Source organism: Nycticebus coucang, chromosome 6, assembly GCF_027406575.1.
Source record: "Nycticebus coucang isolate mNycCou1 chromosome 6, mNycCou1.pri, whole genome shotgun sequence".
In the NCBI taxonomy this organism is placed as follows: Eukaryota; Metazoa; Chordata; class Mammalia; order Primates; family Lorisidae; genus Nycticebus; species Nycticebus coucang.
The window spans coordinates 18,067,562-18,094,470 of record NC_069785.1 but is presented as its reverse complement, the minus strand read 5'-3'; the positions used below and the strand labels follow the sequence as shown (position 1 = coordinate 18,094,470).

General features: G+C 39.1%; 1 protein-coding gene across 2 annotated transcripts in view; it reads right to left on the bottom strand.

Annotated features, from left to right (window-relative positions):
- The window catches only part of SLC25A21 (solute carrier family 25 member 21), a 498,533-nt gene that overhangs the window by 17,176 nt on the left and 454,448 nt on the right, over window positions 1-26,909 (bottom strand). For both annotated transcript variants that reach the window (XM_053594794.1, XM_053594793.1), the window contains exons 5-7: window positions 24,360-24,419; window positions 20,838-20,945; window positions 6,400-6,564 (exon numbers count right to left, since the gene is read on the bottom strand). In XM_053594794.1, coding sequence (XP_053450769.1) covers window positions 6,400-6,564; window positions 20,838-20,945; window positions 24,360-24,419 — 333 coding nt within the window. The remainder of the gene's footprint in view (window positions 1-6,399; window positions 6,565-20,837; window positions 20,946-24,359; window positions 24,420-26,909) is intronic.

Here is a 26,909-nt window from a genome sequence, read left to right as displayed (position 1 = left end):
CTGACATTCTGTTCCATTTATTGCAAGATGTAAATGAGCACCCCCATTAAATGAAAGCCATGGTCAGTTAATACCCAAAGCAATCTTTCCCCTGTTGTAGCCATTCAAGAGCTAGCTCCTAAAAATAAACCTAAAAGAATATAACATGGGGGATCATGGCAGTGCCTCATTCTCCCAGAGGCCAACAATTCTGTCTTTCTATGGATTATAGATGAAGGATGTGAAAGAGAAGACCAGGTAACAGGTTGGACCAAGGTAGAAGAATCTATTTACATTATCTGGACATTCCAGTTACTTCACTTATTTCAATGTTAGTAACCATTTCTAAGAGATGTGTGACAAAATATAAGATAAAATGTAGAGTCAAAGCATGACATGCTATGATGGAGAGAGTTCTGGTGTTTGATTCTCCCTGACCCCCACACCCCACTGCATGATCTCAAATTACTTCAGTAATGGTCCTCTCTGGGCCTTAACCTCCTATTTGGTTTCCTTATCTAACAATGACAGTTATTGTCATGAGGATCTGGCAGATTATGGAGTCTACATAAATACTTTTAATGGTATAAAGTGGCACAGAAGGTTATAATATTTCTGTAATAACTTGAAAAATCTGTCTACCAGAGATCACCAATCTGAAGAGTTAAAGTCAAGAATGAAAGGGGCAGACTTGAGTTACCCGTGTTTTCTGTTTGAAGTTCCTATTTTACTTTGTAGACATAGCTTTAGAATTAAGCAAAAGGGGAAAAAGTAAACCAGGTAATCTATTTTATGAAGTTCAATAAACTTTTCATTGATTTATGTCCTATTACAAAATTAATACATCCTAAAGGTAAAATCTTCCAACAGCTTAGAATGATTCAAAGAAAAAGTACTTTCCCTCCACTGCTGCTTGCTTTCTCCAGCTAAATCTCTCTCTCTCTCTCTCCTCTCTCTCTGTCTCTCTCTCTTTCTCACACACACACAATTCCCCATTTGCACTCCCTAGAGATAAACATTATGAATAGTTTCTTGTAAAATCAAATACTTTGAAGATGCAAAACTCTGTAAGACATTTATGGATATTTTAAAACAAATTAAATTAAAGAAAAATCTAGAATAATTTCATGACAGTCAGAGTTGGTGAAATCTCAAATTTCCTTGGAACAACAGAAAGACCAATTGCTGGGGGAGGAAATTGAAACAATAACCCTGTAAACAAACTGTCCAAAGTGAATGGCCAGAGACAGCCTATAGCAGAGATGGAATGAAGGCTTCAAGGAACACCACCTCCTCATCACGGTTTATAACAACTTGATGACGTCCTTCAACATGTTTTAATGATTATCATACCTTCCCCTTCACAAAGGATTGATTTATTATGGTTTAAATTTAAGGAATACTAGTTTCCCAGTTTTGAATCAGGCTTAGATTACAGAGCACATAAAATCAATGACTTTGTTCTAGGCAAGAAAAAAAAAAAAGCACAGTGTTCATTTAAGTACACAAGGAATAGTCCTGGGGAAAAATTCCTCCTACAATTGCACATACTAATGATTCCCACCACCCGCCTCACCCGCTCCGCTCCTTCCCCATCACGCTCATCAGCACTACTACACGTAACACTTTATGGTACTTTAATATTACCAAACTACTTTGTGTATTATTGATTTTCATCCCCCAAATAATCATAGAAAGGTAGAAAGAACAATCATAGCTTTTCAATTTATAGATAAAAAAAAATTTTTTTTTGAAGTTCAGAAAAGGGAATGGATTGGTCCAAGGTTATGTCATCAGTAAGAGACAGAGCCTTACCTCTCATCAAGGAAGACTGATGACTTCTAAGTGTCTATCTCCAGCTCAGACCCCTCCTCTCAAACTACAGGATCCACATCCAACTGAGTGACTCACCGTCTACACTGTGCACTCCCAAATGCAAATCAACTCACAGTTTCCAGGCTAAGACCATAATATTCTTCCATAAGCCTGTTTCTCTCCTAGTGCATTTCTTTCCCAATGAATGGTGCCATGATCCTTTCAGTTGTTCGAGCCAAAACCTAGACATCATCCCCCACCCGCCTCTGTTCTTTCAACACAAATATTTTCTCCACTACTATATCCTGTAAGTTCTATCTTGGGTCTACTTTTCAAATGTGCCCACTTCTCCTCATCTCCATCGTGAACACCAAGACCCCACCATCTCTCCCATGTGTATGCTGTTTCTTCCTTCCTTTCCCTCACCACTCCATCCTCTCTCCATGTTCTAGCCAGAATGATCAGGTAGGTAATTCCTCTACTTAAAATCTTTTGTTGGCTTGCAATGCTCTTTAGATAAAGATAAGAATCCTTACTGTGGCTTATGAGGGCCAGTATGATGTGACCCCCTGTGTCTCTCTGGCGACATTCCTACCCTCATATTTTGCTGTCATCACACAGCTGTCTTTCATTTTGTCCAAGGCACCCAGCTTCCTCCCTCTTTGTAGAAGACATTTCATGTATCTGGAATACTTGCACTCACTGGCCTTCACTTGATGAATTCAAACTCATTTTTCAGCTCAAACGCCACTTCAAGGAAACTTTCCCTGACAGGTTTGTACTTGGGGCATGTCTCTGTTATCACTTATAAGTCATGTACAAATCTTTCCCATTAGGTTTGTACTAGGGGCATTTCTCTGTTATCACTTATAAGTAGTGCATTGGTTTATTTGTTTACTTGTTTTTGTATGTTACCTCTATTGCCTTGTAAGCTCTGTGACAGCTTCTTACCATTGCACAAGGCCTAGCACATGTTAGACCCTCAATAAGTACGTGTTCAATGAATGACTGAAAGCCAGGAGTCATACTCACACTTGATGACACCAACTTTTATGTACCATATTCCTCCCACCCCCCAACTTACGGGCCCCAAGTACCCAGATCATTAAATGCAAAGGAATCAGTTCTTTTAGTTGGGAAGCTAAAGCTTAGAAATGAAATCCTGAGCCACGTGGCACACTTTAGCACTAAGAAGGTTTATGCGTTAAAATTGTTAACTGTCAAATATGTGGAAAACAGTGTTTTGGCATTTTCTACTAGTGTAACACTAATGTACAAGGAGGTTCACAGCGGAATTTATTTAACTTTCACTTTTTAAAATAATGATCAAGCACATTTCACTAAATTGCCTATTGTATGATGCTTGGGATGGAGGTGGGGGAATGAGGTATTTTAGTTTTAAGTTCTCAGCCTGGTAAGAATTATAACAAAATGGAAGAAATTATTAAATTATAATGAACAAAATTTATCTTTTATTTATAAATTTAGAAGATAGTTTCCAGAGTCCTAACTAATAAATTAATGACATATTTACTAGTATAATCTAGATGAGGGAAGTGTTGGCTAATAGGAAATTCATTTGGCAAAATGCTGGTTGAAATTTCACTGACTATAATCAGAAAAAATATTGGCTAGGTAGTGAATCTAATGAGACATGGGAAGAACAGCTCACATCTTTTCTGCTCTACTTTGTTTCCTGAGCAGAGAGATCCTTGTCTACACTGCTGAAATCATCGCCAGGACTTTGGTCCCTGGTGACTAGCATGTCTGGTGGTCTACTGAGGCAAGCTGGGCCATGAGACAGCATCCCTGTTCAGAATCATTTCCCCGAGTAAACACTTCACTTTCTTAATATAAAGGTGCTATCATGTTGTATATAAACTTAAAATGCAGCTTAAAATTTTCTTTTCTCTAGAATTCTGTTTGATTATGGTTGGACTCACTGAGGTTCTAGCTCTAAATCTGTTAGTCATAAATTCTCTACCAGCTCATAAATTCTCTAGTATCAGCTAATACAGCCGCCCTTCAAAATGCCAAGATATCCCTTCACCATCTGGCAAAAGGCAAAACAAACAAAAAATCTTCTTCCCTGCCTTCCTCTTCCTTCTTTCTTTCTTCTAATTAAATGAATAGACTTTTACTGAGGGTCTGCTATGTGCCAGACACTATTTTAATCTCTGGGTATATGGCAGTGAAGAGAAAAAGAATACATAATGCCCCCCCCCCCCTTCTTTTGTCTTACAAAGCTTACATTTTTGTATGTCCTTTATGGACGGAAATGGAAAATGGCAAGAAATAGTCTAGCTAGCTGTTGTGATATTGAGAGGCATGGTCACGTATTTGGAAATCTCATTTATTCAGTAGATTGAAAAGAGGAGATATACATTTTTCTGAATTTTAAAATTTCATTATTTTGAAAGTTAGAGAGACCAACTATTTTTTAAACATCATGATCCATACAAAAGATTCTGAAGGTGATTATGTTGATCCAAATTGAGAAAGGACAAATCTAAGAACTTATAAAATATTTTCAAATGTGATGTAGAAAGAATACAAATAATATTATTATGAATAACTAATGATCCCCAGTATGACATTCATCTAAATCTGATGCTCCTTTCTCATTTCATCTGTTCAGGTTGTTTTCTGGGGTCTCCTTCGTAGGCTCCTGGAGAGCACAGGACAATGTCTTAGTTATCTTAGGACACCCCTGGGCTTGGCAGAGTGACTGCCACACAGAAGAAGGTGCTTTGTAAAACTGTTTATTGAAATTAAATATTCAGATTGTTAATGAGGTTGGTTTGCAAACTGGCAAGATAAAAAGCTTCCTTCCATAGTTTCAGAATACCATATCTTAAAAAAAATGAATACTTAAGCTCCTAGGTTTTTTAAATAATGCAGAATACGTAGCAACTTAAGTGTATTCATTAATTATACAATAAAGTCTGTACTTGTGAATTTTTTTTAGCATTTAGTAACGTGGTCATGTACACATCTTATTGCTCTTTCTGAATTTCTTCTTAACCATAAACACATCCTTCTTATTGTATTAACATATGCATTATCATAAATGCATGAATGTATATGATAAAATATATCAATATGTATATAATTTATGTAGTAATTTACATAATTCACTTCATTGTATGTAATTTCTATCTGTCTGCTCAAGCCTTTGGATGGCTGGAGAAATGGAGGTATAGGTACTTCTTTTGTGTTGTAAGGAGTAAATGTCTCAGGGTCTGAAAAACAGGGTTGGTTTCATGAGTGTGTGACTTGCCCTGTGGCACAGGGCCCACACTGAGAAGAGATGAGCCTCGTGCTTGATTTAAAGCTCTGCTGTTGTTGTCTTGAAATTGTTCATAGTTTTTGAACAAGGAGCCCTGTGTTTTCACTGTGTAATGAGCTGCACAAATTATTTAGCTGGTGCTGGCTAAAAAGAGTCTCAATGTATTGAGAGTACAGCTCTCTCATGTCGTGCAGGACCAAAGTGTTCATTGCACCCGATTTCTGTAGTTCATGAGCTTAACAATAGAAAAGCTCCAAGGGCCACTGGAGTCAGAATTGCCAGTCACTGGAGGGATCTATAGACACTGTGACCAGAGATTTCAAACCAACAGAACATAAGCTTCGACTCAATAAATAGATTTCCAAATACAGTGAAACCTGGTTCACAACTTTGGTTAGTGAAGTGATGCAAGGACAACAGACGGTTAACGTGGAACATGAGCCTTGGGTTCAGTTGTTACTTGAGAAAAGTCATGATCTTTGGTACAATATGAAGGCAAAGGCAGGTACATTCTACTTTACTGAACAGTCTGGTTAGCCATATTGGAAATATTTTTGCAATTTATGTAAAGTCCTTTGATACTTGTCTACTGAGCAAAATGAAGCACCGAATCCAGGTGGGAAACTGCCTGGATGTGAAAAACGTCTCCCCAACTGGCGTGTCCAGGATTGCTGTTCCCATTGTAAGCAGGCAACTGGATGGTGGGCAAAAATTCTGTCAGGTTAAAGCTTAAAAGCACCTCCTGTGCTACTTTCATATTGTAGAAGTTGAAAGGCTACTGGCATCTATAAGTTACCATTTTTAAAAAAGGGTTGACGTTGATAATAATAATTATGATCACCATTATTTTTCATCAAAAGCAAATGATCACAGAAGAGTTGGCTTACTTTGGCAAATGTGAACATTAATTTCTAGCTGAAATTTAAATTTTAGGCCAACAGTTTTCCCCATGAGTACATTTGTTAGAATATGAAAACTTCCACTTTCTTGAGAAAGTTATGCTTCTGAGATAAAAATTATGTAGTAATATACTCACTAGACATTAATGATAGATGGAAAGCATTTATATTTAGATTTTTTAAGAAGACAAATTTTAGTATCTGACTTGGGTTCAAGTCTCTGCTTGACTACTCACTGTGTGATCTTTCTCTTTAAACCTCCAGTTTCTGGATTCGAAAAAGGCATAAGGTGGACAGGAGGGTCATGTTAGTCACTGTGTTCAGCACAGTGACTAGGACACAATAAACATTGTATAAATGGAACTGTCATCATTGGTAGGAATTTTCCTCCAGGATGCTAATCTCTTAAATTGTTACCTTATTGACAGGAATAATGTTTTTGACATTGTGGTAGAAGCCAAAATAAACCATGTTGAAAACTCCGTGACGTCCCAAAGTTGCCGTAAATCCTTTGTTGAGGCCCTGGAGTCCCAGGCCTTCCTTCTTAATGATGTGTCTTGCATAAGCCATGGTGGACGGTTGCTGCAGAAGACAGAAGTAAAGCCAGAAACATCATCTCTGGGACTGTGGAACACAGTAAATTACGTATTAGTTTCCCTTCAAGCCAGAATTATTAGGGACTATTTCCCCAAACAACGAATAATTATGCCTAGATCTGTGCTTTATAATAAAATACAAATTATTTCAAAATGGGGGTACAAATGTTTTGGTGGACATGAATTGCTTTTGTACATACAGTGTGAGACAAGGTTATGAGTGCCCCTTATCCAGATAGTGAGCACTGTACCCATTAGGTGTGCTTTTTAAAATTAGAAAACCCCCAAAGCAAACAAAATTGCATGCATAGCAATGGACTTTATAGAAAAGATAGTTGGCAAAGAAAAAACATCTTTGGTGGAATTAGGGAAACTGATGTTCTATAATAACTATCACCACTTTCAGCATGTAAATAACTGTATTCGGTTCTGGCTTATCCACACTGACGGAGGGTGTTAACCACGTAGGTAAACTGGTAATCCACAACTGCACATAATCCAGAAGGAATTTCTATTTGGCTCTTAGTCCAGCATATTTACCTTTCTAATTATTTTCTTAAACTAATGTTACAACTGGTCTCGATTCCATTACCTCGATGGTATAACTTGGTGCTAGGTTAACGGGCTGTAGATAAACAGCTGTTGATTGTACACATCCTCAGAGAGGTGGGCAATCAGTATGTGTAGCAGCGCTGGGATAAATTACGAGTAAGTGGCGTTGGGAGCGCTGGGTTACCTCAAATTTCCAGTCTTCTGATTACCCAAGGCCGAACTATCCTGACTGCTGGGATCCAGTCTGTTGTTACCTTTGCAACTTGCTGAAGAGCTCACTGCAGTTTGCCCTGAGGTTTACAATTCATTATAATACAACTACAATTCAAATATATATTTTTTAAGCATGAGTGTTTGTTTCCTTTTGTGGAGGTGCTGTAATACACACATCTTTCCCTCTGGTATTTTGACTGAATAGTAAATAGAGAAAAGTGTTCAATGTCCCCCCCCCCCACGCTTCCCCATGAGGCGAGCCCTGACATACATTTGTTTGATATTTCTCAGGAGCAGGCTGCTAGAGTGGTCATGGCAGCCTGACGTATTTTCTTCTCATGTGCAATTAAGGCTGCATCCGCAAGATGGACTAGAGCAAATCCAATAAGGGCTTTTCATCCAACCTGTCCTTCTACTCGCTACGTAACGAATGTGACACATTTAAATGAGCTTGTTTATATGGTAAATCCCATAGTTTTTGTTGACGTATGTTTTAAAAACTCTACTTATAGTTCTATACTCAACTTCACCTATTTATTTAAGAGGATTAATGACAATAAATTACATTACGCTCAAGGAAACCTTTCTTTGCATGTAAAAACCAGGTGAGAATGTATATTGAAACAATAAAACACAGCACACAAGAAAACCAAAAATTTTCCACAGGTTGAAGTTCACTCCTTGTTCTATAATATAAGGCTTTGTTGTTTGTGTTTGGCATATTGACTATCAACCCAAAAAATTTATTTTGGTTTTTAAAAGAGACAGGACAAGTTGAGCAGAAGCTCATTTCTGCTGGAAAGACCCTGGAAGTGCTGAGTAAACTGGGTACAGCCCCCTTGCTCTAAGGGAGGCAGCCCAGGGGCAGGGGAAGGAGAGGAAGTGGCTTTTCTAAGCATGGGAGGAACAGGGCAGAGGTGAGGGGCCTGGGCCCAGACTGACCGACACAGGTGCTCCCTGCTTCCAACCTGAGCCTTTTCTCCATCCTCACTCAGCTGAGGCTGAGAGGGAAAGGGACAGGAGCTTGGAGGCTATCTGGGTTCTAGAGCAATAGAGTAACAAATGGCCATAAGTAAAAATGCAAGTAACAGGGCAGCACCTGTGGCTCAGTGAGTAGGGCGTCGGCCCCATATACAGAGGGTGGCAGGTTCAAACCCGGCCCCGGCCAAATAGCAACAAAAAATTAGCCAGGCGTTGTGGCAGAAACCTGTAGTCCCAGCTACTCAGGAGGATGAGGCAAGAGAATTGCCTAAGCCCAAAGCTGGAGGTTGCCATGAGCTGTGACACCACGGCACTCTACCGAGGGTGAAAAAGTGAGACTCTGTCTCTTAAAAAAAGTGCAAATAACAATGGGTTTCCATTAAAAAAAAATGGGTCTCAAGATGTTTCCATTATTTAAAAAATCTTAGTTTCCTAAATCACCAGAACTAGAATGACTTAGCTAAGTATTAATTTGACTAGCATCTTTCTCACCTTAAAAAGAGAAGACTTCTGCTTCATCTTGGTAAGAGTCTACAAAATTGAAATGGCATTTACTGACCATCTAATTCCTGATATTGCCTGGCTTGGGTGCTAGGTAGATACAAGGAAGTGTAATGCATGGATTTTAAATTCAAGTGCTCTGCTGAGTTTAAACCCTAGCTGTTAATATATGTCAGGTAGCATAGGAATTAGAAATAGTGTGGAGCCACACAGGTCCAGGTTTGAGTCTCAGCAGTAAGCCTTGCTAACTCTGGCAATTATTTATCCTATCTGATTTATCCTCACTCTACTGATTGGTGAACAAGAATAATAATAGATTTTTCCTCATGGGACTGCATGGTAAGTCAGTCGTCAAACTCAGTCCATCGTAAGCATTCACTACATATTTAGCTGTTCATAATAATGGCAATTATGCTGACAGTCACAAAAAGTTATAATAATAAAAAGACAGGTATTTTCTTTGTTAGTTGAAGGCAATGGCAATCACAGGCTGATTTGAGGGAGAAGGATATATTTAATTAGCTGCTTTTTTCTCATTCATTCTGGATTCTTGAGATAAGCCCACCAGAAGTGTATCCAGAATGCACGATAACAGATTTCCTCTGAGGCCCAACGAAATCCAACCCCTGGGCAAGAGATCTCCTCCCAGGGATAGTGCCTCTCTGGAGCAGTAGATCCTGTAAATTGGCTTCTTCCTTATCCCTCAAAGTTAGCATCCTGGCTATGACCTCGCCACTTGTAAGTCCACGGGGTGTAGAAACAAGGCCACATGGAAGCAGAGGTTAGGGATGGCCTAGAGACACCTCCTTGTATGTTAGCAGGGATCTGGGACACAGTGGGTGCTCATCACCACCAGCCATTATCACAGATGCTCAGTATTTGACATATAGCTTGTTATCTATTCCTCAGAACAAGTATCTTTGGTAAGCATTACCATTACACCTATTTGATGGATGAGGAAAGTGGGGCTTAGAAGTTCAGTTAGTTGCCCAAGATCACAGAGTGAGTGGTAGCACCAGAGCCCAAACTGTGGGCCCTGGGACTCTCAGATCTGTGCTGCTACATCTGTGCGGTCCTGCCATCCTAATGTGTCTGACTGGTTATCTCAACAACCCCGTGAGCTGGGCAGCAGGTATATTTTCATTTTTCAGGCAAGGAAACCAAAGACTGCTACGCACCTTTCCTAAGGCAAAAAGCTACTGACAAATGGCTTAACTGGAATTGTGCATCTAATCCAGTGTTGTTATTTCCATACTCATTTTTGTTACGCATAGGTGATAATATTTTCAGAGTTTGATAATCCAACTAATATAGGTAACAGATAGAAAGTTGGGGCCTTGAGATAAAGAAAAACCAGAAGTCAAATGCCTATAAAAATTAAGAGTATGATAGTGTTTTTTGATCCATTCAAAGACACTGTACCACACACATGTAAGCAAATATTTAATTAGAAAGGCAAAATGTCACTTCCACTAGGATGTTTAAGTAGGAAAATATAGAATCATTTTGACTAGATCTCTGTAAACACAAGGAATTTTACTAAACTTATTTGATTACTGAGCTTCTATTTCAAGGCAATGCGGTGTCATCAGAGAAATGATTCCAATACTATCCACCCCAGCAGGTTACCTACCAGTTCAGTTTCCTCCTAATATTTAGATTCATTCCAGTTTTCATATTTAGTTACCCAGTGTGGTCCAAATTGCTTTCTAACTTCCCTGACCACACCTGAGCGGCAAGCAGGGTGGACTAAGGGGGTTGGGATGAAACTTAAAAAATATTTTTTGCTTTGATTTTTACATAAACAGTTATGCTGATAATTTTTATATTGACCCCTAAAAACATTCCACAATGGCTGTATAATACAAAATCAAATTTATGTTCAAAAAGTTACTAAGAGTTTTAATTAAAAGAGAAGATGTTAAGGGAAATAAGCTGAACACAGGAAGAAAAATATCACATGATCTCACCTGAGAAATCTTAAAAAAAAAAAAGTCAAATATATAGAGAGAAAATAAAACAGGGACAGGGAGAAGAAGGTTGGGAAAATGGAGAGATTTAGATCAAAAGATACAAAGTAGCATGCAGATTGAACAAATCTAGAGAGTTAATGTCCAACATGGGGACAATGATTAGTGAAATCGTATCGTACTATATTAGGTATGTTTTGTTAAGGAAGCAGATTTTAGCTGCTCTTGTCACACACACAAAAAAGTATGATGTGAGATGATAAGTATGTTCAACTGTTTCACTATAAGTAATATTTTACTATCTATATATACCCCATAACATCATGCTGCAAATCTCAAATATATCCACTATAATTAAAAAAAAAAAACAACGAAAAGAGAGAAAGAATGTGAGAAAGAGAGAGAGAGAGAGAAATTCTTTGCCTAGACAGTGTCCCCAGGCACCACTCCGGGGGCCCTGAATCCTCACTGAGAGTCCAGGACAACCAGCAGATCATTGAGATGACTTGTGGCAGCCTGAGCTATTTCCTCTCCCATCCATTTACTGACCATCACTGTCTCTGATTCGCTTATGAGATCACAGACAGAGGTTTGAGGCAGCAGGCATCGTCCCCGGGTAAACAGCTGTGAGAGCGTGGCAGTGGATATAGGTGTGGGGTGTGTCAGTGGATTTCCTCTGTCTCTAAGTAGGAGCGCCACGTCAAAGCCACACGCTCCGCACTTGTCCTTTACTTGCTCCCTGTGGCGAGGTGAATTTGGTTGCATTTGAGAGCCAATGGAATACAGGTGTCACATTGCGTTTTGCCACATGTCTGGAAAGCAAACTGGATGAAACCTTTACACAACAGAGTGCATGTCTGCATCTGGGCCTTCAGAAAAATACTGCTTTGTTAAAAAAGAGGAGACCCAGTCGCTACATTTAGGTAGGAAAATATGTTTGCTCTGCAGGAGACAGAAGATCACCCGTACTTTTCATTACTCAAATGAGGTCTTCCAGCATTTTCATACACTTGAAAAAATAAAAATGAAAAGAAAAAAAACTTTCCTTTTATTTGAGAACAAAATGTAAGCAGAAGGAGAGAAATCAGGTTTAAAAGTCTACAGGATATATAGTTCTTTTAGCTTAGCTATTTCATCAATTTGTCATTTCAGTTTGTTTTAATAGGGTGTGATTAGGGACACAAATAGCCCAAAAATATAATTATAGCCTAGAGTTTATGTTAGATGAACAGACCTATTTTTAAACAATCTGTGAGTGCAGAATAATTTGCTATCAAAAACCTGCCCAGATGCTGAGCAGCAAAGCTATGTCAACACCAAGTCGCTCTCCAGTCATCACCCCCAGGGCACAGGGCTCTCCATGTGAGGGCATGCTGACCCTGTACCTTGCCCCTGCACTGTGGCAGGGTAGGAAGGAAGGAAGGGGACAGTGCTGTGGCCACAGGGGTTACTGACCAGAGAAGACTGGCAAAAACAGAGGAGGCTTTGCTTTTTCGTGGTTCTAGAAACACTTCTTTTGCTTCTTCCTTGAGCTTAATTATCCAGGTTTCTTTCCTTTTCTTTTGTTTTCTTTTCTAAAAATGCTAATAGATTTAGAGGTACAAGTGGTTTTGAGCAGTGATGTCTGAGTTCTTAGTGTACACTGCACCCAGTAGGTAGTTTTTCTCCCTTCATCCTCCTCTAGCCCTTCTGAGTCTCCAATGTTGACTGTATATCCAGGGCTCTTTATCCCTATGAAAGCAGTGTAGTTGAGTTTTTAGAGCTAACTTTCTTGGCTTGATTTTCTCTACATATAATGGGGATGAAGCTGCCAACCTTATAGAGATAACGGGAGGATTTGAAATAATCCAGCAACTTGGAGCAGCAGGAAAAGCGGAAGAGTTCACAGTGGTGACCAGTGGGATAGGGTGAGAGAGAGATGTTGGCAGAAATCATTGACTAATTTTTCTTTATCCACATTACTTGATTTGTGGAAAAAAACCATGAGTTTAGTAATTTTTAAAACTATATAGCATTTAAAAAAAAGGGGAGAACAAGTAAGGCAACTTGCAGAGTGTCTGGTATACAGTGGATGTTCAGTAAATGGTAGCTATTTGTATTACTTCCAAGTCCCAATGCTGAAGGCAAAAATGTAGGATTCCTGTCATGGCTGAATGGAAGATAAAAGTCTATTTTCTTTCAGTGACAGCAGAGAGGCAACTTGGCTGCTGCCTTAGGTATTGTTGAAAGATAACGATAGGGATGGATTCATATGCATATTTTTTCCCTCTGCCCACAAGAATGGAAAGAAATAATTTGTGTACCTAACAGTTGCCAGGCAGTATTTCACACAGTAATGCAGGAAAAACTTGAACTTAACTCAATATATCATCATGACTATTGATTGACCTGACTTTGAAGCTGGCTTCTCACACTCTCTGCAAACAGAGCCACATGCTCACCCTCTATATAACTCAACTCTCTCTCTCTCTCAAAAGAAATGATCACAAGATCCAGCCCTTCAATTCCCTTAAGTTGACTTTACATAATACATTTAGTTGATTGTCTATCAAGAAAATAATCACTAAGCTTCGAGATATCATATATCATCTAATTGTTCTCTACTAGATTAGAGGTAAAGTGTGTAGAACTATATTTAGTGGTGCTCACCAAAACCAGAACCAAACCCCGAATTTTTAAAAAAACCTATCTTTACAGATTTTACCTTCAGTTGCACCTTTGCTATCTGTTCATTGATCCTTAAAATGATAGCCAGAGCAAGTAGGTAGAAGATTAATTATTCCTTTCTTGAGCTGAACATCTTTAAAGCTAAATAGAAGTAAAACAGGCTTTTGCAATTTCCAAAGGTTTAGTTTCAGATTTGGGGGTGAGAATGATTATGTTCATATGTAACGTAGACAAAAAAAATGACAGATTAGAAGGAAAACCTGCGCCCCAGCCACACATCAGAGGCAAATCCTATAGACCTCAAGGGAAGGAAAACATAACCCTTTAGCCAAATAATAACTTTGAAGTTGATTTCAAAGTGGAGAGAAAAACTGGGAAACAATTCATACAAGATTTTGCTCCTGGGGAGAAATTCACATTTTCCAGGAGAGCAGAGAGCATGCTATCCAAACACCACTTGGCTGAACACAACTGACAGGGGTGTTCTAGTGCTTATAAACATACAGATAAAAAGCAATGCATCCATTTAGATGGGGGAAGGTCCTATCAGGACAAGATACAAAGTCACGCTCAATGTAAGTGTGACTCAATGGGTAAGACTCAAGGTGCAGACCATCTCCAATAGAGAAATCCTTCAGCAAGCTTAGTCCTAAGACAAAGGACTACAAACTAGAACACCTCTTTGGTTGGGATTAGTTTGAAGGATGGGGGGAAATTTGGGTCTATCCCAATTTTATCTGTACATGTTTTTACACCCACTGAACCAAACCAGAGCATAACAAAGCTGTGATTACTTTGCTTCCCACAGAAGGTCAAGCATATTTAAATTAGAGACCGGTTTTCTTTATTCACTGTGAATTTTAAGATGCTGGCCAAGATTCTGGTATTGGAGGAAATGTGGCAGGGATTATAGCCTTTGACTGATATGGTGGTAATTTAAAAAGTGTAGGCAAGACAAGAACACCTATTAAAATACTTTATATTTTAAAATAAGTTGGAAGGCTATGAGGGTAGTATCAGGAACCAAATTAACCACAATTTCCTTTACATTTTTAGAATAGTTTATGGCTAAATTGGGTTGGAAGGCATACTTGGTGGGTAACATTCCTCTGACTGGCTAGAAAACCAGCCCAGACCGCAGAGGGGAGAACCTGGGCAGCTGGAGCCAGCACAGAACCTGCTGTTCTTGGAAAGTCCCACTGGGAATTGCACTTGGAGCCTCAGGACTAAGGTTCCCAGCACTCAGCTGCTAATAACATAGCAGCAGAAGCTTCTACTCTCTGCCAGCACAGTGCTTGGATCCCAGCTCAAGGAACCTTTGCCCTGGACCCACGCTTCAGAGAACCCCACTCTGGCCAGCCACGCCCTCTCCACGTGGCCAGGGGGACATGCTCCTGTACTCCACACCCTCTTTACCATGTCCTCCTCACCTATTTTTTGTGCCATCTTTATCACTTTCCCATTGCCTAGAAAACTTCAAGGATAATATTAAGTGTCACGTGACCACCATTAGCCTCAGTTTCCACTGCGGAGCCCCTCTCAGCTGCAGCAACTTCTTAGGAAATTTCATATTTAAAAGACCACATTGACCATCACCTCAGGCTGAAGAAAGAGGAAAATCCAAAATTCCCAGTGTAGGAGTCCTTCGTGGTTCATGTCCTGAACAACAGACAGGCTGCCTAAGAAAGTACCCAGCTGGCAGGTCAAGAGGTATCCACCTGAAACATAAGCCTCTGGGGGACCCGCTCTGCTCTTCTGAAAGGTGTTGTGAAGCCTGTGTCTGCCCGCAGCCCAGGCATTAGTGATCCTCTACAACCAGTAGCTGGAACTGACTGAAAGGCTGGGCATGAGCTTAGTTCACAACCTCCGTGTAAAGTGACTAAGAAGCCTTGATCAAGAATCCCTGTTAACTTCATACAACTATTCCAGAGGAAGAAGATCTTGATTGAGGCAAAAGTCCTTCTAAAGTAGCTTCAAATGTTTTCCATTTCATCTCTAACTGCTGCTTCCAGATACCCGGCAACTACTGACCTGCCTTTGAGCATAAAGACCTTGTCCCTAGGCACCATCAGCTGGCCGCCTGTTCTCGAGACTTGAGAAAGAATGCAGGCTGAGTGTATGGCACTGGGGCCTGAGGATGACTCAGGGAGAAGACTGACCATCGCTTAGTAAGTTGTGCTTGTCCCCACAAGTGGATTCAGCTGTGACTGCTCAATATTAATTGGGATGATATCTCAAAATAAATCTGCATTTAAACTTAAGGATTTATTAGATCAATTTGCATCTAGAAATAGTTATCATTGGTTGAGTGCCTACCATATGCCAGGCTCTGTGTTAAGACCTTCATGTATATTATTACATTTAAATTCTCACAAAAAGCATGTTGTAATAACTACTCACATTTATTAAACCATCACGACATGCCAGATTGTATTGACAGCTTTATATACATGTCTCATTTAATGCTTATTATCCTCTTTGGCATGGCTATTACCATTATTTTTTCCTAATAAAAGAGGAAACTGGGTTACAGTCAGGGTAGGAAACACGAGGCTGTTACATAGTCAGTAACTTAGTTCTCCCTCCAGGGCCGTGTTTCTTCTAACCACTACCCAAAAATGCCTTGCTGTAAGGAAGAGGGACACATCACCATCATTTTATCAACCAGGGAGGCTTGCTCAAGGCCAGACAGTTAGAAAATGGGAAAAAGTGTGACGAGAACTTCTGTGTGTCTTGCTCCAAACCTTGGGCCTGCTTTTCCAGTTCTCCAGTTGCCTTCCTGTTCTTGATAGCTCTGAGTATTTATGTTCTTCAATGATTGGTGCACAGGGTTTAAACTTTGTTAGAAATTATAGAGCAGGAAAAAACGGGATTCCTGATATCATAAAGGAAGTCAGGGCACTTGAATTATGAAAGGTTGAGCCCCATTGTGGGCCAGTGGAGAAGGTTTTCCCAAGGCAGGGCAATCCTAGAGGAACCATGCAGGGGTCCTCAAACTTTTTAAATAGGGGGCCAGTTCACTGTCCCTCAGACCGTTGGAGGGCCAGACTATAGTTTAAAAAAAAAAACTATGAACAAATTCCTATGCACACTGCACATATCTTATTTTGAAGTAAAAAAACAAATTGGGAACAAATACAATCACACTGCCTCATGTGGCCCGTGGGCCGTAGTTTGAGGACCCCTGCTTAGAGCATTTCTTTTGGATTATATACTTGTCTTTATTTTCTACAATGAGCATGTATTACCTTTTAAAGTAAGTGTTCTTGGACAATACATGAAGACACTCTCACGTTAAAACATTCAACTAGCTGAGCGCATTGGTTCACGCCTGTGATCCCAGAACTCTGGGAGGGCAAGGCAGGTGGATGGCCTGAGCTCAGGAGTTCAAGACCAGCCTGAGCCAGAGTGACACCCTGTCTCTACTAAAATTAGAAAAACTAGCCAGGTGTTGTAGCAGGCACTTGTATTCCCAGCTACTAGAGAGCCTGGGGTAAGAGGATCACTTAAGCTCAAGAGTTTGAGGTTGCTGTTAGCTGTGATGCCATGGCACTCAACTCCAGGGCAACTGAGTGAGACTCGGTCTCTAAAACAAAACACAATATTCAACTACAGAAAACCTTTCTCTTAAACTCTTACCTTCTCCCCCAGTCCAATCTCCTCTACAGAAGTATGAATCTTGGTATGAATTCCTCTATACCTGAACTGTCTGATATGGACATGACCACACACGTGTGGCACTGAGCACTTGAAATGTCCTAATTGAGATGTGCTACAGAGTGAAATACACACCAGATTTTTAAAAAGAATGTAAAATCTGTAAAAAAGAATGCAAATATCCCATATAATGTTTATATCAATTACATGTTGAAATGATAAACTACAGAGGCAGTAAAGAGATGAGTGGTGGCCAGGGATTAAGGCGCAGGGAGGGATGAACAGGCAGGGTACTGAGGATTTTTAGGGCAGTGAAACTCCTCTGTATGACACTACAGAGTGTCCCAAAAGCCACCCCTATAGTCACAGTTCATAGAGACTATAGCTAAATGTACCTTTATTTACAAAATACTCATTACAAAAGTTTACAAAGAGGTGGCCAACACAGAACATTTTGTAAATATTTTGTAAAATTTTATAATGGATATTTTGTAAAGAAAGTACATTTGCCTACAGTTTTCCACTTCCCCTCTGTATGGTGACTTTGGGAGTGGCTTTTGGGACACTCTGTATAACGGTAGATACATGTCATTATTATACATTTGCCCAAACCCGTAAGATGTATAACAGCAGGGGGGACCCTAATATAAACTATGGACTTTGGGTGATAATGGCACATCAGTGTGGCTTCACCAGTGGTGACAAATGCACTGCTCTGGTGGGGGATGTTGACCCTAGAGAAGGCTGTGTGTGCAGGGACAGGGAGTTTACCAGAAATCACTATACCTTTTGCTACATTTTGTTGTGAACCTAAAATTACTCTAAGAAATAAAATCTAAAGAAAAAATTGGATATATTATGTTTAATAAAATATATCATTAAATTAATTTCATCAGTTTCTTTAAATATAGCTGCTAGAAAATATTGCTCATGTTATGTTTCTATTGGATAGCACTGCTCTAGAGCCTAGGTCATTTTTAGTGAATTTACACACACATATACATGAATAAGAAATATATAGATTTTTGGTGTTTTATAACATGAATATGTGTTACTTTTCTACTTAGATTAAATTTTTTTTAAAAAGTATAATCTTTAAATGCAGCAGACTTTCAATGAATTCCTTTCTTCCTCCCTCTCCCATCCCCTTTCTCTTCCTTTTCCTTCTTGCTTCACTTTTCTTTTTTTTGAAACACAGTTTTCTTTTGTCACTCTCGGTGGAGTGCCGTGGTGTCATAGCTAACAGCAACCTCAAACTCTTGGGCTCAAGTGATCCTCTTGACTCAGTCTCCCAAGTAGCTGGGACGACAGGCACTCACCACAATGCCCAGATAATTTTTCTATTTTTAATAGAGATGAGGTCTTACTCTTGCTCAGGCTGGTCTTGAACTCCTGAGCTCAAGCAATCTATCCACCACTGCCTCCCAGAATGTTAGGATTACAGCTGTGAGCCACCACATCCAGCCTTTGCCTCACTTTTATACTTGACAACTCACAAAGTCTTGGAGTGAAGGAAGCGATCATTCTTGGCCATATAGATGCTGAAGTGAGCACACCAAAACTTGAGTTAAATCAACACAGCTGTAGGTGAAGCAACCGGTAGCCCCGTGGGATAGAGGAAAGATGCCTGTCGATGGAGGAAGGCTGCGGCATTAGTGGGTCCCAGGTAAAAACTTAGGAGATGGTGGCAAGCACAGTAGCTATTTTTTAAACAACTAGAACCAAGTTTTCTATTCTTATCAAATCATCTGTTTCTCTCATTTTTTGCAATAGGCATAGTCATAAGACTTTATGTTGTGTGAACCAGTGACCACTAACTGCTTACCAACTGTGAACTACTGTTTCAGTTTGGTCAATGGTGACTACAATGTGCCATAGCAGAACACCAGTTTATCTGCTAAATTTTGCTAGCTGCTTTAAATCAATGCTGAAGCCTGTGTGATCAATACTTTGCTAAGTTCTGACTAGTTGAAGTAATATTAAAAATATCTTATAATACACCTGGGACCCCCAATGGCCTCCCTCTGCCACCCTGCTGCTTACAAACATGGCGGGATGTACATAATTGACAGAGACTACACACACAGCACATGCTTGCCTCTGCCTGGCAGGGTGCTCATCATATTCTAGCAAGGCCTCATGCAAAGCATCCGCAGCTCTTACTTAACCTCAGTGGAGAACCTCCTTGAAGGCCGAGGAGAGAAAAAGAACATTAGGCATGAGCAGAAGCACTCTGATAACTCACATGATTTTCATTCCTGGTGCTCTGTCCGATTTGGGTCCCTGTGGTTCCATGCTGATTCCATAAAGGACTGTAGTGGGAGGTTTTGCTTACTTCTCTGCCCTCTCCTTGCTGCTCCAAGACAAGCTTCCCAATTGGTAAGTGGAAGCATTGGATAGGGATCTCCAAAATTTTTTCTAGTAGGTAATCCTCCCAAGCTAGCAAACCAAGTTTGCCTTAAGCAGATTCCATGGAAATCCATGGGAACTGTTTTTAATATTTTATATTGATAGGAAATTTTTAAAAAGTGTCTTATTCTTGCCCCTATTCCTTACCATCATTTTCCTTTATTCAAGAAGGAATGGAGAGAAAGCAGAACAAAGCAAAAACTAGAGGAAGACAGAGATTTTCAACCTTTTCTGAAGTGCTATATACTGTTAAAGACAACCTTTTGAAACTTAAAAAAAAAATTCCCCTGAATTAAGATTGACTTCATCTTAGTAGATACCATCTGCTGGAGCAGCCCAGCCCTATCCCTCCGGGACTTGACAGCTACAGGTGAGTAGTGCCCCCCTCGCCTTTCCCTACATCCCTGCCCAAGAAGCTGCCAGGAAGCTCTCAGGCAGTATCAGCAGGCAGGAAGCGGGTGGGGGTGAGGGGTCTCCACCCATTAGCAGCTGCTTAAGCAGTAGGCAGGGGAACTTTTCTGCAGAAAAATCCAGGTCAGCAGATACTTCAAACCAATTTATACCACATGCTCCCCAGTTGTAGAATTAAGTTAAAATGTTAAGAAAGAAACTAGAATGCCAATTCCCTTGTTTTTCCCCTTCCTTTGTGCTTGGCACCTAAAAGAATGAAACAAGAACAATTGGACATGGCGGTTTAAAGGGGATTATTAGACAACTGGAAGGAAGAGAAGGCAGCACACAACCCAGGGAAGCTGTCTCCATGGAACATCATGTACTAGTGATTCAATGTCAAGACCCATCATCGTCGGGAGGTGACATCTACACAGGCTCAGTAACCTCACTCACATTTAACTGAAAGACAAGTTGGACAGATTATCAGAATCTTTTGTGGGGGGAGCTGGTGAGTAGAGCAGGGAAAGGAGTGAGGTCATTTCAAAAAATGACTTCGTTCTTTTTTAAAAGCACAATCATATTATCTCCTCAGTGGTTTTGCTGTAGTCTATTCCAGTTCAATATGAAAGAGAAGTTTTGCCAGAAGTCAGGAAAACATTTCTAAATTAGTCATTACAGATTACACTAGAGCTCTAAAATATAAATCTATAAACATGTGTTTGTCTATTCGACCTTGGTGCTTTTTGTTAACATTCTCTTTACGGAGGATATTTGACTTTTTCTTATGATGCCTCCCTAACAATGATTTACGATGGCAGCTTTAATAAGTAAATAAGAGCTGGGTCTATCATTTTACAGGTAAACTTAAAAATAATTTTGTGAGTGCCCTCAACAGTAGGAAACATTAAATGATTACCTCTGCAAATGTGTTCCGATTGGCTTGCAGGCCAACTTTTACTACCTCAAAAGGGTTAACTACGACGGCTTCTGTTAGTCCAGATCCCAATCCAGCAATGGCAAATGTCTAGAAAAATTAAATGAATCAATTCTTTAAAATAAGTTATCACGTGTACTGAGTTAAGCATCCTATTTATTACCCTATGCAGCTGAATGTTATCATGAGAATGGGCAACCTACAGAGATGCACCATCTAACATCCCTGAAACAGCTTGAGTCCTTGATTAGATGCTGACAATTCACGAAGAAGAAATTACAGAAGCCACAAACCACATCCTAACAATTTCAAAATAAAATGCCAAAACCCCATCAGCGATGACTTTTTCCTTTAACCAAAAGCAAGGTTGTTTAACTGAGTTAAGGGGGAATACTAAAACATCTGCACATATAACAATTAAAAGAGAGTTTGAATTGTAAAAGGAGAGCTTCATTTTAAAATGTCTACTTAAATTCTCTTATTAGGCATATAAAGAAATTCTAGGAGCAGAACCACAAATAAATTGTTTATATAAAAAGCTTAATTTCAGGTATCAAACAACATAGCTGGAAACGTTTAAATGTATAATTCCAAAGCTATTCCAGACCATTAACAAACAAAAGTTTATTTTTTATTCATTCTTTCTTTGCTCAAAAAACAACTGATAATTGCCCTATTCTTCTGGGCCTAAAAGCTAAGAAAGTAAATATAAGATTAGAATTGACCAGGTTGTGTTGAGGGATCAACTAAAATCTAGAACATTTACCAAAAGATAACTGTATGTCTGGTTCTTATTTGCTATCAGTTAGAAATTTTTGCAAAAGAAAAGAACAACTTTCAGGGTGGTGCCTGTGGCTCAAGGAGTAGGGCGCCAGTCCCATATGCCGGAGGTGGCGGGTTCAAACCCAGCCCCAGCCAAAAAAACCACAAAAAAAAAAAAAAAAAAAAAGAAAAGAACAACTTTCTAGAATTTTCCTCTAAGTAGATTATTTAAAGGTTTTCCAGAAAACCTATATCAAAAATAATCACAATCAAAACACACACACACAGAGCAGAAGAACAGTGAAACAAAACCCCCAACCTCTGAAACTGATGCTGGAAAAAAGTAATTCTTTAGGGCTGAACTTCCACTTCCTCAAGAAGTAGTATTATAACAGCTAGGAGAAGAATAAAACCAATAAAGAGCAAAGAATAGATCACTCTTATCAAGGGATCAGGAGTTTCTAATATCTTCAAATAGGAGACTAAAGAAGAAAGAAGGCAGAAAGGACTGCTGTAGCCTAAGAAGGGAGGCAGCGCGCATGGAGGGCAGGATTCGGTGCTTAAGTCCTGGTTCTGCTGCTTCCGGGCTGTGTGACCAGAGCTGTGTTGTACAGTAGTTTGTACACAGATAAAAGTGCCCAGCCAAGAGTCAGTAGAGGATGAAATCCAGTTAGCACCCCACTTCCATGCTGTACCCCTACAGAGTCATCCGTTAGGAGAGAAGGGGCACCAGTTCTTAATTCATACAAAGGCACCTTGGGTAATACCTGTGGCTCTGCATCTAAATTCCTGGAACCTTTGACGAGCCACAGTTTTCCAATTTGTAAAATGGAGATAATAATATCTAATTCCTCTGCTCATAAAGTTATTATGAGGCTTAAAATAATGTGTGAAAGCTTTTTGTAAAGAGCCATACAGACTCCATTGTTCTTGCTGCATGTAGAAAGAGGAAGAATAAGTTTGCAAACAGATTCAAGGAGAGAGGAAATAACTAATGATGTTTTCCTTTCATTTCCCCTTTATTATGATTTTGATCATATTTGTACAGTATAGCTAACCAATACTTTGTTCACTTAGCTCAGGCTCCCATCATGGAAGCCAAAGGCAGAAACAACAACAACAAACTAGTCCCAAACTTTCCTGACTGGGAAAGCTAAAATCCAGATGTTAGAGTTTTTATTACACTATATGCAATCTTCCAAGTAATTTGCTTTTTTGTTCTTCTATAAAACTCAGCTACATTTGCTGTCAGAACCAGTGTTCAGCAGTCCCCTGTCCAAAGAATTGATCAACTATCAGTAGATCAGGTTACTCAGATTGTTCCAGAGACCTGCGTTTACTGTCAAGCTTCCAGCCTCCCAGCCTTTTCATGTGAGAGCACAAGGGGACATTTAACAGCTGTTTAAGTGTCCAGCTATATAAAAAAGAAACAGAATAAATGAGTTCAGGAAAAGAGAAAAACTGTATACAGCCTGCATGTATTTGGTTATAGTAGTCAGAATGGCCAGATGCTTTTCTGTTTCAATATTCAAGGTCGAAAGACCTGCTGTCTCTACATGGTACCAATGCCTTACACAAGAACAGCTGGCTCTTTGGAGACCATATTTTATTGTCTCTTGCTAGGAAGTTTTAATCTTCTTTTTGCCAAGTTGTTTTCAAATTTAAGAATGACACCGAAAGATTAAAACGTAATTAGCGCATTTTGAGATTCACGGTACCACTCCTCCTTGGCTGGACAAGAAGTCTCTTTGTGATAACAGCAAGTGATACTGTTAGGTTTCTTAACAAGATCCTGCCTAGAAAAGGTGCAAGTATGATTTTTAAAATAACAGATACTTATTCTTGGGCAGTCTATTTGGCAGAGTAAATATTCTGAAACGAACCTTTACAAGTAAATAAAGAATTGAAGCTAAGAACACTGCCCCTCTGGTTGGGACCCAGCTAGACTGCAGCAGGCAAACTAGGGTATTTTCTTAGAGGCTGGAGGGCACATTGCCAATTGCAAAGGCCCAGGCAGATTTTGCTCTGTTTTGTTTTGCAGATTTGGAGGGAGAAGTTAGAGCATTTGCTCTCCTGAGGGCTCTGGTTGTTCACACATTTGTAGAACCCCATACAATTGAACTTGTTCAACAAAAAGTAGAAAAGTCACCAAAAAGGAAGGGAGTGACAGAGGGAAGCGTTCAAATCATCAGGGGAATTTTTTTGTCATATTTGAGATATGGAATTGTGCGATCACTATTCTCCCTGCTGAGTTGTTTAAAGTCATTCCTACAAATAAGCCCTTCAATCTGCATCTGACCACAGAGTGATTTTTGTTCCAAGGGATCTAAAGTCCTATATTTACTACAGCTGGAGCAAAAGCTGAAAAAGTGACCTGTTAGGAAATAATCTTGGGCATATTGACTTTTGCATGAATAGATACGTGCAATATGTTTGGAAACATACGCATGTTTTAGTTTTAAAGGAGTCTTTGATAAATGTACTCTTTATTTCATATTTTTGACCATATCTCATATAGACCTTTTCAGACATATCTTTATAATCATAAATTCATCACTGGGAGCTATAAAATAGCCAAATTGTGAGTTATTAGGAAGATGGCTTTCAACAAGTAGCTGAACATTGAATAACTTGAATTCATATTTTAGTGGCTGGGCTTGAGGAATCAAAAGGGTTTTTGTTTCTAGATTTTGCTTTATGAAATAACACACACACTTAAGTATAATAAATACTCTCACTTACCCATGCTGGTGACAGTGACACATATCCCAGCAATTTCTTGTACTGTTCAAAGGTGAAAAACTGTGAAACAAAACCAAACCCAAAGATTTATAACAATTTCCTGCAACAAACTCTTTAATTGACTCAAATTTCTTTAGTAAATCATTATATTAACCAGCATTTCAAAAATGATAAACCATTTAACATAGTTTTTAATCCTGTCTAGGGTAGTTGCTATTGGATCTTACTTTAACATTCACATTTTCAACTGCAGTTAAAATAACCTACAGAAGAACTGATGGAATCCTTTAGAACAGTAAATGAACCATACAACTTCCATTTACCATGACCATTTTCAGTTTCCCCAGACATCGATAGACTTCTTTTTTATGGGCAGTGATTCAAAATTACAGGCATAGAGACCTGAAATCACTGGTTTCTTATGTTTTCTCTACGAACCAGCTTTACCAGTGAATGCCCAAGTTTCTGACACATTTGGAAAAGACATCTACTTCTCAGCCTTTGCTTGTATTCATATTGCAGTGTTTCCCTATTGTTCCATGGAACTTTAAATCACTAAAGGACTATGAAGATGCAATGATAAGCTAGGCAAGGACCCAATGAGGTTATCTAGTCCATCCCCTGCCTTAAGGCAAGACTGTCTTCCACCTGAATAAAGAAAGGGAGATGCTTATTCCTTTCCTTAAAATATGATTATGATGAAGGTGATGATCTTGGTGGTGAAGATATTGTTGGTTCATTCTACAGATGATGTTTAACATAATTTTCTCTGCACACAAATTTTCATGGAGGCAAATCTACTCTATCACTTCATTTTTGCATGTTTTCTCCTCTCTTTATAGTCTACATTTTGGGCTTCAGGTTTGATTGACGTGATATTTTACTCCTGGGTGTTCAGTTAAGTAGCTGTCACCACCACGGATAGGATGCATTCTTCAGTCCTACTAGTGTCTGATTTCCAACACCCAAAGGCCTGGGTATTACATGGTCCCAAATGTTTTCTACTCTATTACTTAATAGTCCAGTAAAATAAGGCAAAAAAAGAAATACAGATTTTGGGAAAAAAGCAATACTCTGTTGTTAGAAAGAAGTAGTTTCATGTAGACATGGCCTTAATGAATATTTAGTCAAGAGTCATTATACTACCAGATAAATTTTGATTCTTTTAAGGACTCAGGATCTACTTTTGTGCCATGGTCTTTTTGAAATCAATGAATGCAGATTTTTCTAGAATAAGGATTCATTCAATCACTCATTTAATAAATATTTGTAAGAGGAATCCTATTCTAGGTACTAGGAGAATTATAAACATTGAGGATAGCCCAGAGACTATCCTGGTGTTTAAACAGTACTCATTAAGAAAATAACTATGAACATCTGAATACTAAATTATCTAAATACTAAAATTTAGATAATTCATATTTCAAGGACTATCTGCATTTAGTGCCTTAGTATTCTCAGAACATTTTAATGGTTTCTAACATTTTCTTAACAGTCATAGGTATATAAATTTTCATTTTTTGTACTTGAATATTCTAAATAAAGCTGACTTTTACACTTGACAAATAAAATATATTTCCATAAAAAATAAAAATAAAAAAATAAACAGTACTCAGCAGGCAGCACCAGTGTTTTAATGAGATACACACTAGATATTATTGCACTCAAGTTCATACACACTAGAAACTACTAACCATGGAAGGAAATGTGTTAGATACTGAGATTTTATTTTATTTTTTTAGGTTTTAAAGATAACTTGTTTTTCTTCCTTTTCATGATCAGCATCATCATTTTGACAGTGGGCAGTCCTGGGTCTGAATTCTGGCTTTGCTATGTATCTGTGACAGTATGAGAAAGTTGCCTCTTCCTAACCCTTGGGAAAACAACACTTACATTTTACAGTTGTTGTTAAATAAGCAAATTTAAGTAAGACTGCCTGACACACCTGACGTTAGGAGACTTTGGAAAATCTTAGTTTCTACTCCCTGTCTTCTCTTAGGTTACCAAAGGAGCCACAGATGCCTTAATTATATGTACCACTAGTGGGAGCCTAATGTGGTCCAGGAAACATGCTAAGACCTTTGTGTGTGCTACCGCATTTAAGTCACACAATATCACCATCAGATAAGAGGCTATAGTATAATTCCATTTTATAGAAATATGAGGTCAGAAAATTAAGTTTGCAAACTCATCCTCGAAAAAGTGCTATATACCTCATTGCTGAATATCACTATTGTCATCAGATGGCCAGCAGGAGTACTTTGAAGGTGACCAGGCTAATATTCAGCAATGAGATATATAGTACTTTTTCAAGGATTAGTTGGCAAACTTAATTGTCAGACCTCGTACGTTGACAGCTCTGATGGCCACTCCAGAAAAGAGTTAACTGGCATTGGTGCATAACTTCCCGAGTACTTTGAAGGTGACAATAGAAGTATTCAGCAATGAAGTACATAGTACTTTTTTAAGGAGTTTGGGAACTTAATTGTCTAACCTCATATATCTAGCAGCTAGTGAGTGAGAGGACTGAGATTCCTCCTAAGTCTAACT